Source organism: Plasmodium sp. gorilla clade G2 (assembly GCF_900097015.1).
Source record: "Plasmodium sp. gorilla clade G2 genome assembly, contig: PADLG01_00_66, whole genome shotgun sequence".
NCBI classification, from domain to species: Eukaryota; Apicomplexa; class Aconoidasida; order Haemosporida; family Plasmodiidae; genus Plasmodium; species Plasmodium adleri (nom. inval.).
Window position 1 is genome coordinate 45,825 of NW_021628917.1, and position 13,236 is coordinate 59,060.

The following is a 13,236-nucleotide window of genomic DNA, read 5'->3' on the forward strand; positions in this document are numbered from 1 at the left end:
ATTAATATTAAAAAATAGTATTTTAGTATTTTACATATTAATCTAAATAATATTAAGCATTATTGAAATAGTAATTAATATATATATAGTAAATAATTACCAAAAAGGTATATATATATATAACACTTTATATAATAAACACACAATTAAAAATCTGAAATTATATAAAATTTTTTTTATATTCATGAAAATGGAAAAACCATACAAAATAGGAAAATATCTAATATATTTTAAGTGTCGGAGGTAGAATATATATATGTATATATATTAGTGAGTATGGTACAACGAAACAATATAAGGAACAATTTACAAAATTTAACATCCCTTTTCGCACCTACACCATACGTAAATATATACTATATATATATATTCTCATAAGGATTATATTTTAATATAAAAAATAAAATTATTATATTAATAATGACAATATTATTAATAATTTTTATTAAAAATGTCGGGATCATCGAGCAATTCCTTTCCTCCTTCTAATTGTCAGACCATTTCGGAATTTAATATTACACGGGGATATAGTATTGATAGTACAACCACCAGGCGTACGGCTTCTAGTAGTGGTAGTACGAGTAATAATGGAGAAGTAGAAATATGTATGAAATATGATAAAAATAATTTCGATGCTGGAAGTGGCTTGGGAATCGGTAATGATGGGAATTCTGATAAAGAAGTAATGAAACAATTCATTTCAACAATTAATTATGATCAGTCGGATTTTTACATGGATTCATACAAAAGAGGACCTTGTAGTGTAAATTTGACTAATAATATATGGATATGGAGAAAACCAATAATGATTGATACTACTAACTCCGAAATAAAAGACAATTCCAAATATAAAAATACAATAGTTATTCCTCCAAGAACACAAAGTTTATGTCTAGGATATTTGGATAAATTAAACGTAAATAATATTGATGATTTCCATGATAATAGTCGTTTATTATTTGAATGGATAATTGCTGCAAAACTTGAAGGACAAAAATTGGGGAATCACTATATAAATAACGGAGACAAATTAAAGAAAGCATTAGGATACAGTTATGCCGATTATGGAGATTTGGTAAAAGGAACAATTATATGGGAAAATCATATTACAAAACAACTTGAAACAAATTTAAAACACATATTCCAAACTGTTTTCAACAAACATATTCAACAAAACGGACAAACAATTGGTTCAGGGACATATCCTAAAGACTTGAGAATATTAAGAGAAGCATGGTGGAATACGAACAAACAGTATATATTGGGAGCGTTAATCTTTGGTGCACAAAAATTGGAAGGAAAAAATGATTCATCATGGGTAGAACAAATGAAAAATTCCCCTCCCACGACCGATTACATACCTCAATATTTAAGATTTGCACAGGAATGGGTCGAACATCTTTGCGAACAACGGAAAGTATATGTAAAGGAAGTGATAGAGAAGTGTAAGCCGTGTATAGAAGAATCGGATGATTATCACAAAAAAAACACTATTGATAATAAAAAAGAAGTTGGTGTCAGAAATAGTGGTATAAATAATAGTAACGAAAATTATGAAGGAGAAGGAGGAAATTGTTGGGAGAATAATGGAAAAGTTGCAAATACTAGTGGGGAATGTAGTAAATGCAAAAATACATGTGAGATATTTAAAGCGTTCGTTGAAGGAAAGGCTATTAACGATAACGACAACAAAACATGGCGAGAACGATGGATACAAATGGATAGAATATATGGAGACTTAATCAAAACAGGGAAGAAAGAAATAGAAAAATATAAAGAAAATCAACGAAGGGAAAAACAGCAGCAGCAGAAACAACCACAACAGAAACAAACAACATTAACAGTAGGTAGTAGAGGTAGGAACCAACCGTATATGATGAAATGTGGTGACAATAATGAATGTCTCAAACCTGATGAGGACTCGTTTTACCAATATTTGGCATATAATGGTTATACAACACTTAGTAGTTATATGAATTTGGTATTGAAAGATATGGATTGTGGAGTGGATAAACCTAGATGGGATCGTGCCACAGTGGTAAAAAAGGCAAATAGTGGAAAAACTGTTAAAAAAGTGATATATCCACAACTTTTTGGTTCCACTCCCGCCGGATACAAATATGCGTGTGAATGCCGTATCCCTTCGAGAGAAGAGCTTTGTCGTGATAATCATATGTATAACACGAGATGGGTGTGTGGACAAAACAGTGGGAGTAACACGCCATCACGTCAGAAACGTAGTGCACATAGTGGACAACCAACATATGTATTGTGTAATCTCAGACATGACGAAAATGACGAATCCAACCATAAAGACCAAATTGTAGCAGCTGCTGTACCTGGAGTTAGTGCAAATAGTGCATTGGACCAAAAAGACTTGGAATTTTTCAGTACTTTCGATTCATGGTATAAAGATATACAAGATAAATTGGATCGTCATTTTCATCGTATTAGTCGTGATTGTAAACTAGAAAATATAGGGACGACATCAAGTGGTGGCTCGACTGGCACAATCTCTAAGGAATGCCAATATTGTCGTGATAATTGTGAATGTTATAAACTATGGGTGAAAAATATGAAAGACCAATGGGATAAACAGAAGCACAATTACGAGATATTTCAGAAAAAATCATCTAGTCAAAATGTTTCGTTGAATGATTATTTATTTTCTAGATGTTGGGCAGAATATTTTGAAAAGGATGTTAAATCCAAATCGCTTAAGGAAATTGATGCTGTACAAGATATACATATTATAAATTTGTTACGTGAACGATGTGGAGAAGATAAAGAAAAGGGGCAAGAAAAATTTCAAAAAAGGATAGAAAAAGCTGAAAATGAAACAAAAATATGTCATAAAAAACAAGAAAGGTGCAAAAGGGGGGCAGAGACACTTGATTGTAGTGGAATGGATGGTAATGTTAGTGGATGTAATGATAAATATTATGATCGACCTATGTCTGGGAAAAACGGAACAGCTAAAAATTGGATTTGTAACGGAAAGGATGTGGATAGTAATGTATGTGTTCCCCCAAGAACACAAACATTGTGTGTAGCAAATATGTACAATTCTACTAGTAAGACAGTACAACTTGGCAATTCAGGAGATGAATTAAAAAAATATATAAAGAATGCCATGAGAACAGAAACAGAATTATTATACGAATATTATAAAGAAGGAACTCCAATAGTTACAACAAAAGGTGAAACAAACAAAAGCGTTTTACCCAAAAATTTTTGCAAAGCTGCAGAAAGAACATATAATGATTTTAAACATATGGTTATAGGAGATATTCCATGGAAACCAGATAGTTTTAAGAACATACATAACAGAATTAAACAGATGATTACACACCAAGAAAACAATAAAACGCCCCAAACTAACAATTCGAACGAACCACTTGAGGAATGGTGGGAGAAAAACAGTGACGAGTTTTGGGAAGCAGTCAAATGCGGCATAAAAGACAAACCAAAAAATGGTGGTGGTATATTCAGTGGTAATGAGTGTGGTGAGTTTCCCCCGGACGATACGGATAACCAATTTGTTTGGTGGTTCAAAGAATGGGGCCAACAGTTTTGCATTCAACGGCAAAAATATATAAAAGATATTAATGAAAATTGTAGTTCGTCCGTGAATAGTAGGTGCAATGGTGTTAGTGGCGGGAAATCAAACGAATTAACAGGTGATTGTAAAACAAAATGTGAAGCATACAAAAATTTTATAAATGATAGGAAAAAACAGTGGAAACAACAAAAGAACAAGTATGAAAGAGAAAATCCGGGAATGTTTGCAGAAGAATTATTAGGACATGATTATCCCGAATGTGTAGATACGAATTTCGAATTAATATTTGAAGAAAATAACACACAAAAAAGTACAAAATCCAAAGAAGAATTGAAATATCCATATGGTGATGCTAGTGATATATGTTCGTGCGAACAACAAACATATGAGTGTAAAGGTAGTGCGTCAACGTGTAAAGAAAAAAGTGGCGATATATCCACGTGGCGCACCCATTTATTAAAAATTGGAAGAGATAATAAAAAATTAGAAGGAGTATATGCTCCTCCGCGACGACAAAAATTATGTCTAGCAAATTTATATCCCATAAATTTTGGAAAAGATACAAATATTACCGATAACGATATTAGCAGAAAAAAAAACGAGATATTTAATAGATTGAAAATTGTTGCAGAAAGAGAAGCGTTTTATTTATGGAAACAATATCATAAAAATGATAAAGATGATGAGGAAGCACATAAGAAAGCTTGTTGTGCTATAAGAAGCAGTTTTTTTGATATTGCAGATATTGTTAAGGGTATAGATTTATGGGACGATGCTAGCAAAAAATATATAGATAAAACATTAAAAGAAATATTTCAAAAGGAATTAGAAGAATTAAAAAAAACAAGAAGAGAACCTAAATATGAAAATCCCATTTTATATTTGAGAAAAATATGGTGGGACTCAAAGAAAAATGATATATGGGATGCTATGCAATGCGGAGTAACAAATGCATTGGAACTATTAAACGTAAAAGGAAAAACGTACGAAAATATAGATTGTATGAAAGATATAAATAATCAACGTAATGTCTACTTAGTTGCCACACCTCAATTTGTGAGATGGCTAGAAGAATGGTCTCAACGATTTTGCGAAAGATACAATGAACTTATAAATGATGTAGAAACGAAATGTGGTAATAGTGGTAATAATAATGATAACTTTAATGATAATTCCAATAATGGATGCAAAGATGCTTGTGCAAAATATAATGATTGGATAAGTTTAAAAAGAAAAGAATGGAATGGTATGAGCAAATACTATGAAAATGTAAAAGGTAAGGACGAAAATAGTTCTCCTGATTTTGTAGACTATGGAGCTGTTAGTCAACCTACAGCTATGGATTACTTGAACCAAAAATGTAATCAAACTATAAATGGAACAAATAATTGTTGTTACTGCGAAAATGTGGGTACAAATACTACATCCACTGCTACTAACCCACTAAATCATATGGACAATGTCGTCAATAAAATTGACGATAAATATAAACAATATATGGCACAATGCACCAGATGTTACATACAACATATAAAGGATCAAATTAATACAATCGAACAGAAGATACAGGGAAGACAGGATCAGAACACCAAGGGAAAGAGTAGTAGTAGTTCCAATAATCCTTGTACCAATCCTAGTGGTATCACACCCACTAAAACCGTGGACGTTATCGCCAAAGAAATGCAGGATAAGGCAAAGACACAATTGGGTAATAGTAGTGGTTTGGTAGGAAATATATCCTTAGCGGAATTTAAAAACAGCGTTAAAGGAAACACGTTGATGGATACCGATATTTGCAACCTTGATAAAAAAACACATACCAATGATCATCGTGGTGACGGTGAACCATGTAAAGGCAAAGGTGGAGATAAAAGTCCATCTATACACACTCGATTTGTTGTAGGTGTTCGATGGGAAGCGGATCCTAAATATATGCACCCAAATCACAAAGATGTTATTATGCCTCCAAGAAGACGACATATATGTACCTCAAATTTAGAAAATTTGTACATGAAGTACGAAGGCCTCACAGGAACTAATGTCAATCATTCTTTTTTTGGAGATGTATTGCTAACTGCAAAAGAGGAGGCAAACAAAATAATAGATATGTATAAAGAAAAAAATAACAGAAATGGCCAAGATGTTCTAAATGACCCAAAACATCAGCAGACAATATGTAGAGCTGTACGCGGAAGTTTTGCCGATTTAGGTGATATTATAAGAGGAAGAGACTTATGGAGTAAAGAAGATGGTGCAAAAAAAATGGAAGAACATTTTGTAAACATATTTAAAAACATTAAAGAGAAACATAGTGATAACACCATCAAAGTCAACGACAAATATACAGAAACTAACAAATATAAACAATTAAGAGAAGACTGGTGGGAAGCTAATCGTGATAAAATCTGGGAAGCAATGAAATGTGGAATAAGCGCCATAAACTGTGATAAAGATACCCCCCATGATGATTATATTCCACAAAGATTACGTTGGATGACCGAATGGACAGAATGGTTCTGTAAAGCACAAAAAGACGAGTATAACAAGGTGAGGACGGCGTGCGATAAGTGTAAGAGTGGACAATGTACGGAATGTAATGATTGTCAAGCTAAATGCACAGAATATCAAACATTTGTTAATGAATGGAAAAAACAGTGGACATATATGGAAACAAAATACCAATCATTATACAAAGATGCAAAAAATGGTAAAGGTAGTGATGAGAACGAAAAATATCTTAATGAATTTTTACAAAAATTACGAACAGCAAATAGTGGCAATACCACGTATACTACTGCAGCGGGGTACGTACATGAAGAACTTAAAAATATGGAGTGTGAGAGACAAAATGAATTTTGTAAAATCAAACCTGGTGGTACCCAAAACGAGGATTACGCTTTTGAGCAGTACCCCAAAGATTATAAGCAAGCCTGTGGTTGTCAGGAGGATACGTCACAAACAACATCACAACAAACACCTACGTCAACACCTGTGGCACCAAATTACTCACAGGGATCGGAACCTGGGACTACACCGTCACCAGCTGCAGTGGTACCACATTCTGGTGGGTCATCACAGGATGGGACACAGACAAAGGGACCATATACTTCACAGGAAAAGGGAAAACCACAGGCGAGATCTGGTGGTGCAGTGGATAATGGACAAGTACCAAAACCACAAGATACGGCGCCACAAGATGGGAACCAGTCACATGGCTCGGGAAGACAGGTACCAGGTGGTAACCTACCAACACAAGACCCGAAGCAAACAGGTTCAAACGCTGGCGAACCTCATGGTGCTCCTGGTTCTCAACCTAGCGCTGTTAGAGCTGATCCTGGAAAAGATGGACAAAATGGTCAACAAACTAATACAGTACCTAGTGGTTCCCCTGTTGCTCCTGGTGGACAAGGTAATTCTGATCCTGTTCCTGGAAAAAGTACAAATCCTGCAGATGAATTTAAAGAATTAGATGAATGTCCTTTTGAAAATGGTAATAATAATGTTACTGCTACTGTAAATAATGTAAAATGCAAAAATTTGACTGTTAATTCCCGATGTACAAGTAAGAAATATGATAATAATTTGAATAACTGGAATGCTGACCTTGTAAAAAATAATAAAGGTGATAATCAAGGTGTGCTAATGCCTCCAAGAAGAGTATATTTATGCAGAAAACCTTTTTTTGGACAACGTTATCATTCAAATGAAAAAGATTCATTTATAAAAGATTTTTATACAGCTACGTTTAATCAAGGAATCCTTTTAGGTATATTATTCAACGATAATAAAGATGAAGCATATGAGTCACTAAAAAATAGTTTTTATGATTATGGAGATATTATTAAAGGTACAGATATGATAGAAGAAACACTTACGAATGATTTAAATGATAGGTTAATAAAAATGTTTCCAAAAAATAGTGCTTCATCTACATCTGTTGATGGACGAGAACAATGGTGGACACAAAATCGAACACGTGTTTGGCACAATATGTTATGCGGGTATCATAAAGGAGTAACTGATCCACCAACAAGCAAACGAAGTAAAAAGTCAAAAGCGGCATCGTCGTCATCAGCAACAACTGAAATTATTCCATTACATTGGTGTAAAGTACCCGATGATGACAGTACTCCTCAATTTCTAAGATGGATGACGGAATGGGCACGACAGTTTTGTGAAGAAAAAGGAAACGAAACTATATCATTAGAAAAAAACTGTTTAGATAATGATGCAGGAACAACACAATCTGCAACAAATGGAGGATACAAATTAACCGATAATAATTGTATAAGTTCTCGTACTATATACAAAGATTGGCTTCGTAGTAAAAATGATCAATGGAAAGCATGGGAAAAGTTATATGATAAATACGAAAAAGAAAAAGTAGATGCTAGCACACAAAGTGTCAATTCCCCACCTGGAACACATCCACAACCACAAGCATTATCACGAAAAAATGATGCTGAAAAATATGTACAAAGGAATTGTGGTCAATGTAAATGTAACATTAATAATTTGGATAAGATGTATGAACAAATACACGATACAAATATAAACTCAATTAAAAAAATTGTTGCTAATGTTGAAGAGGATATACCACAACTAAAACTCCTAAAAGAAAAAGATATAACTGAATCTATTGAAAAAATGCTTGAAAATGTTTCAAAACATGCGAAAATTATTGAGGAAAAAATAAATCCAGAAGCAAGACAATTAAACATAAATACAGCACAATCAAACAATTCTCAAGGTTCTTTTAGTTTTAATGATTTGTGGAAGGCAATAAACGAGACTGTTTTACCTCGTATGGGTGGTACTGTATTTTTGGGGACTTATGGAACAATAAAAGCTATTGAGGCTACTCCGGGTATAATTTCCAAAGGATATAATTATGTAGCTCCATCTGCAAAAGATGCTGCAACAACTGTGGTAAGAAGTGTTTTAAGTGGACTTAAGGGCGTCATTACTTCAATTAATGCTACTAATTCAAATCAAAACCACGTAGAACCTCCTGCACCCGAACCACCAACACCCCCACAAAATGATCAGTCAGATATCACGCATAACATATTATCTTCCACTCTCCCCGTTGGAATCAGTTTTGCCTTAGGTTCAATCGCTCTACTATTTTACCTCAAGGTAATTAACACATATATATGTATATATGTGGGTGTGTATGTGTGTTTGTATATGTGTTTTATATATATGTATATATATTTGTTATGTTTGGATATGTTTTACATATATATGTGTTAGGTTTGTATATGTTATATATATATGTGATACGTTTAGATATGTTTTATATATATTTAATATATATTTAATATATGTATTTATATTGAAAAAAAAAAAAAATAGGAATAAGGAAACATATTTATTGAAAAAAAATAAAAGAAAAAAAAAAAAAAAAATTTCAGTTAAAATAAAAAATGAGAAATTTTGTTAAAAAAAAAAATAAAAAAAATTTTATTAAAAAAAAAAAAAAGAAAAAAAATTTTTATTAAAAAAAAAAAGTAAAAAAATATTTTATTAAAAAAAAAAAAAGTAAAAAAATATTTTGTGAAAAAAAAAAAAAGTAAAAAAATATTTTGTGAAAAAAAAAAAAAAATTAAAAAAAAATTTTATAAAAAAAAAAATTATATAAAATTTTATACAATAAAAACTAAATTTAAATTTAAATAAAAAAAAAATATATATATTAAAAAATATATATATACATATATTTTGCACCCACATAAACATATACATACCTATACCTACATATTTTTTCATAGAAAATACCCAAAACTTCTCCTGTGGATTTGGTGCGTGTCCTTGATATCCCACAAAACGATTATAACATACCTGATGAAACATCCACTAATAGATATGTTCCATACAGTAAATATAAAGGAAAAACATACATATACGTAGAACGTGATGGTGATAGTGAAGATGACAAATATATGTTTACATCTGATACTACTGACGTGACTTCGTCAGAAAGCGAATATGATGAACTAGATATCAATGATATATATCCATATAGATCACCTAAATATAAAACTTTAATTGAAGTAGTACTAAAACCAAGCAACAAAACAACATATGATGATACATATAAAGATAATATAGTGGATACTACCTATATATCTAGTGATAACCCTACCTATAAACTTACAGATAATGAATGGAATGAATTAAAAAAAGATTTTATTTCACAATATTTAGAAAATGATAATATGGATGTACCTAATGAAAATATTATTGATGATAATATGGATATGCAACCTAATACTACACACGACAGTATGGAAGAAAAACCTTTTATTACACAAATCCAAGATAGAAAATTATATAGTGATGATAACGAAATTATATATAATATTAATTGGAATATTCCGGAAAATATCACAACAAATACTGCGACATATGTGTCACCAAATATATATTCTGGTATTGATTTAATAAATGATTCGTTAAATAGTGGTAATGATATTTATGATGAGTTGTTAAAAAGAAAAGAAAACGAATTATATGGAACAAAATATACGAAAAATACAACAACAAATAAAGTTGCAAAACCATTAAGTGGTGATCCGATCCTCAACCAACTAGATTTGTTTGATAAATGGTTAGATAGACATAGAGATATGTGTAACGAATGGAATAATAAAGAAGAAATGTTACATAAATTAAACGATGAATGGAATAAAGAAAATAACCAACATATAATGAATATATCATCACCTCATAATGATATGAATGATGAAGAAACATATAATGTAATAAACACTCACGAAAGTAATGATATAACATTTCTTGAAAATCTTGGATCAACAAATATACAACCCAATGATATTACAAGAAACAATAATGCTTTGCCCACAAACAATTTACGTACAAATATTTATATGGATATACATTATAATGAAAATAATGATATACCAAGTAATGATAATTTGGAAAATTCGTACAATTCTTCATGATATGAAAAATATAATAATATTTTAATTGAATATAAACACCAAAAAAAGTGGGGTTTGAACAGAACATATTAACAATATAGTAACAACTTATTCCAATATATATATATATATATATATATATATAATCTCCACAAAATATATATTTATATATATATATTTGTGTTGTAAAAGATATATATTTTTTTTTTTCTCTTTATATACATATGTTTTCCAAATATAAATATATGTATATATATATTAGGTATTGGGAAATTTCATTTTAAGAATATACAATAATTATTTTCGTATATTTTAATATTTTATTTTATATTTTGGAAATGTAACAATATTTTCAACTTATTATTTTATTTTATAATTATATATATATGTTATGTATTTTTTTTTATATAATTTAAATTGTTTTTTTTATGCATAATTTTTTTTTTGTCATCCATATATATATTTTTTTTTTTATGCATAATTTGTTTTTTTTTTTGTTATCCATATATATATTTTTTTTAAATTTAATTTAATATATTTATTATTAATTTATATAAATTATCAAATTTTTTTTTACGAAATTCTTTTTAAAATTATAAACACAAAGAATATTGTGTACCTTAATGGTTTCATTTTTTTTTTTTTTTTTTTATAAAATAAAATATAAATATATATATATATTACATTATTTTTTATATAATATATATCTGAACAAAAAAAAATTAATTTTATTATACACATATATATATTATAATTCATATATTTCATCTTTATGAAAATATTTTGTGCATATCATATATATATGTAATGAATCACACAATATAATTAAAATATTTAACTATATTATTCAAAAAAAACATAAATAAAAAATATATATATATAATATTTCTGATTTATTATATGTTACTATACATTTAAAAAAAATAATGTTCAAATCAATTTATTTAATTAACTTAAAAACCATTATATATATTTTTTTTTTTTTTTTAAATGAATTTTAATAAATATTTTTGTTTAAAACACACAAACAAATTTAATATATATATATATATATATATATATATATATATATATTACATGTATTAATTATTTTATTAAAATTAGGATTTATATATCTTAGGTTACATATATATCAAAGAAATATAAACAATTTTTATCATAATAAATTTTCATCACTACTATTTTCAAACAACTCCTTATCATCCAAATAAGTATATCTATTAGTACCACTCATATCCATATTAGATCTAGGGGTCATATCACTACTTATTTCTATAGAAAGGTTGGTATTCAACAAGTTGTGTGTATGGTCCGTAGTATTGTCGTTATCACGTTGTATATTCCACTGGTTGTACATATCTTTATTTCTCTCTAACCATTTATCATATAGATCCAATTGGTTCAGTATAGGATCACCACTTATTGGTTTTGCAACACGATTTGTAGATGTATTTTTCGGATAGTTTGTTCCAAACAATTCGTTTTCTTTTCGTTTGAGTAACTCATCATAAATATCAATATCATTACCACGATTTAACGAATCATTAATTAGATCTATACCACTATATATATTTGGTGACATATATTTTGGACTATCCACGTTATTCGTTGTGATATTTTTTGGTATATTCCAATTAATATTATATATAATTTCGTTTTCATCACTATATAATTTTCGATCTTGTATTTGTGTAATAAAAGGTTGTTCTAGAGGCATACCACTATATGAAGTATTAGTATCCGTAATGTTTCCAGGTATATCATTTTGTAACATGTTCAAAATAAAATCCTTTTTTAATTCATTCCATTCATCATCTATGGGTATATTATCACTTAATGGTTTTTCACCACTATTTGGTATAGTACCACTAAGTACATCACTTGGTGTTTTACTTGGTTTTAGTACTACTTCAATTAACGTTTTATATTTTGGCGATTTATATGGATATATATCATTAATATCTATCTCTTCATATTCACTTTCGGACGAAGAAGTGATATCAGATGTATCAGTTGTTACCACATAGTTATGACTATCATTATCATTTTCCACATATATGTATGTTTTGCCTTTATATTTACCATAGGGCACATATCTATTCGTTGATGTTTTTGTCGGCATGGCCTCATCATTTTGGGGTATATTCAGCACACGAAAAATATCCGTAGAGGTAGTTGGGGGTTTTTTCTAAGAAAAACAAACACATATATGTATATGAATATATATATATGTATGTGAATATATATATGTATATGTGTGGGTATAGGTATATAGGTATTGGAATATATATATATATATGTAAATAAATATAGGTAATTTTTTTTTTTTTTTTTCGCATTTTTTATTTTAACTTAATTTTTCTTTCATAAAATTTATCATTTTTATTTTAACTCCATTTTTTTCTCATGATTTTTATTTAAATGAATTTTATTTTCAATTTTTTTCTGATAAAATTTCACATTTTTATTTTAACTCCATTTTTTCTCATGATTTTTATTTAAATGAATGGTTTTTATATTTTTTTTATTTAAAACAATTTATCATTTTTATTTTAACTGAATTTTTTCTCATGATTTTTATTTAAATGAATGGTTTTTATATTTTTTTTTATTTAAAACAATTTATCATTTTTATTTTAACTCCATTTTTTTCTCATGATTTTTATTTAAATGAATTGTTTTTTATATTTTTTTTTTTAGGATAAAATTTCTAATTTTTTATTTTAA

At 29.0% G+C, this 13,236-nt stretch overlaps 2 protein-coding genes across 2 annotated transcripts; one reads left to right on the top strand and one right to left on the bottom strand.

Annotated features, from left to right (window-relative positions):
• Nucleotides 1-451: 451 nt before the first annotated feature.
• Nucleotides 452-10,530, top strand: PADL01_0037900 (erythrocyte membrane protein 1, PfEMP1, putative; the record flags this gene model as incomplete). The annotated part of the gene is made up of 2 exons (XM_028680616.1): nt 452-8,701; nt 9,337-10,530. The coding sequence occupies 2 exons, from the start codon at nt 452-454 to the stop codon at nt 10,528-10,530; spliced, it is 9,444 nt and encodes a 3,147-aa protein (XP_028541394.1).
• Nucleotides 10,531-11,665: 1,135 nt separating this feature from the next.
• PADL01_0038000 (erythrocyte membrane protein 1, PfEMP1, putative) lies at nt 11,666-12,631 on the bottom strand (the record flags this gene model as incomplete). Its single annotated transcript, XM_028680617.1, has 1 exon — nt 11,666-12,631. One exon carries the CDS (start codon nt 12,629-12,631, stop codon nt 11,666-11,668), a length of 966 nt encoding a protein of 321 aa, XP_028541395.1.
• Between the last annotated feature and the right edge of the window lie 605 nt (nt 12,632-13,236).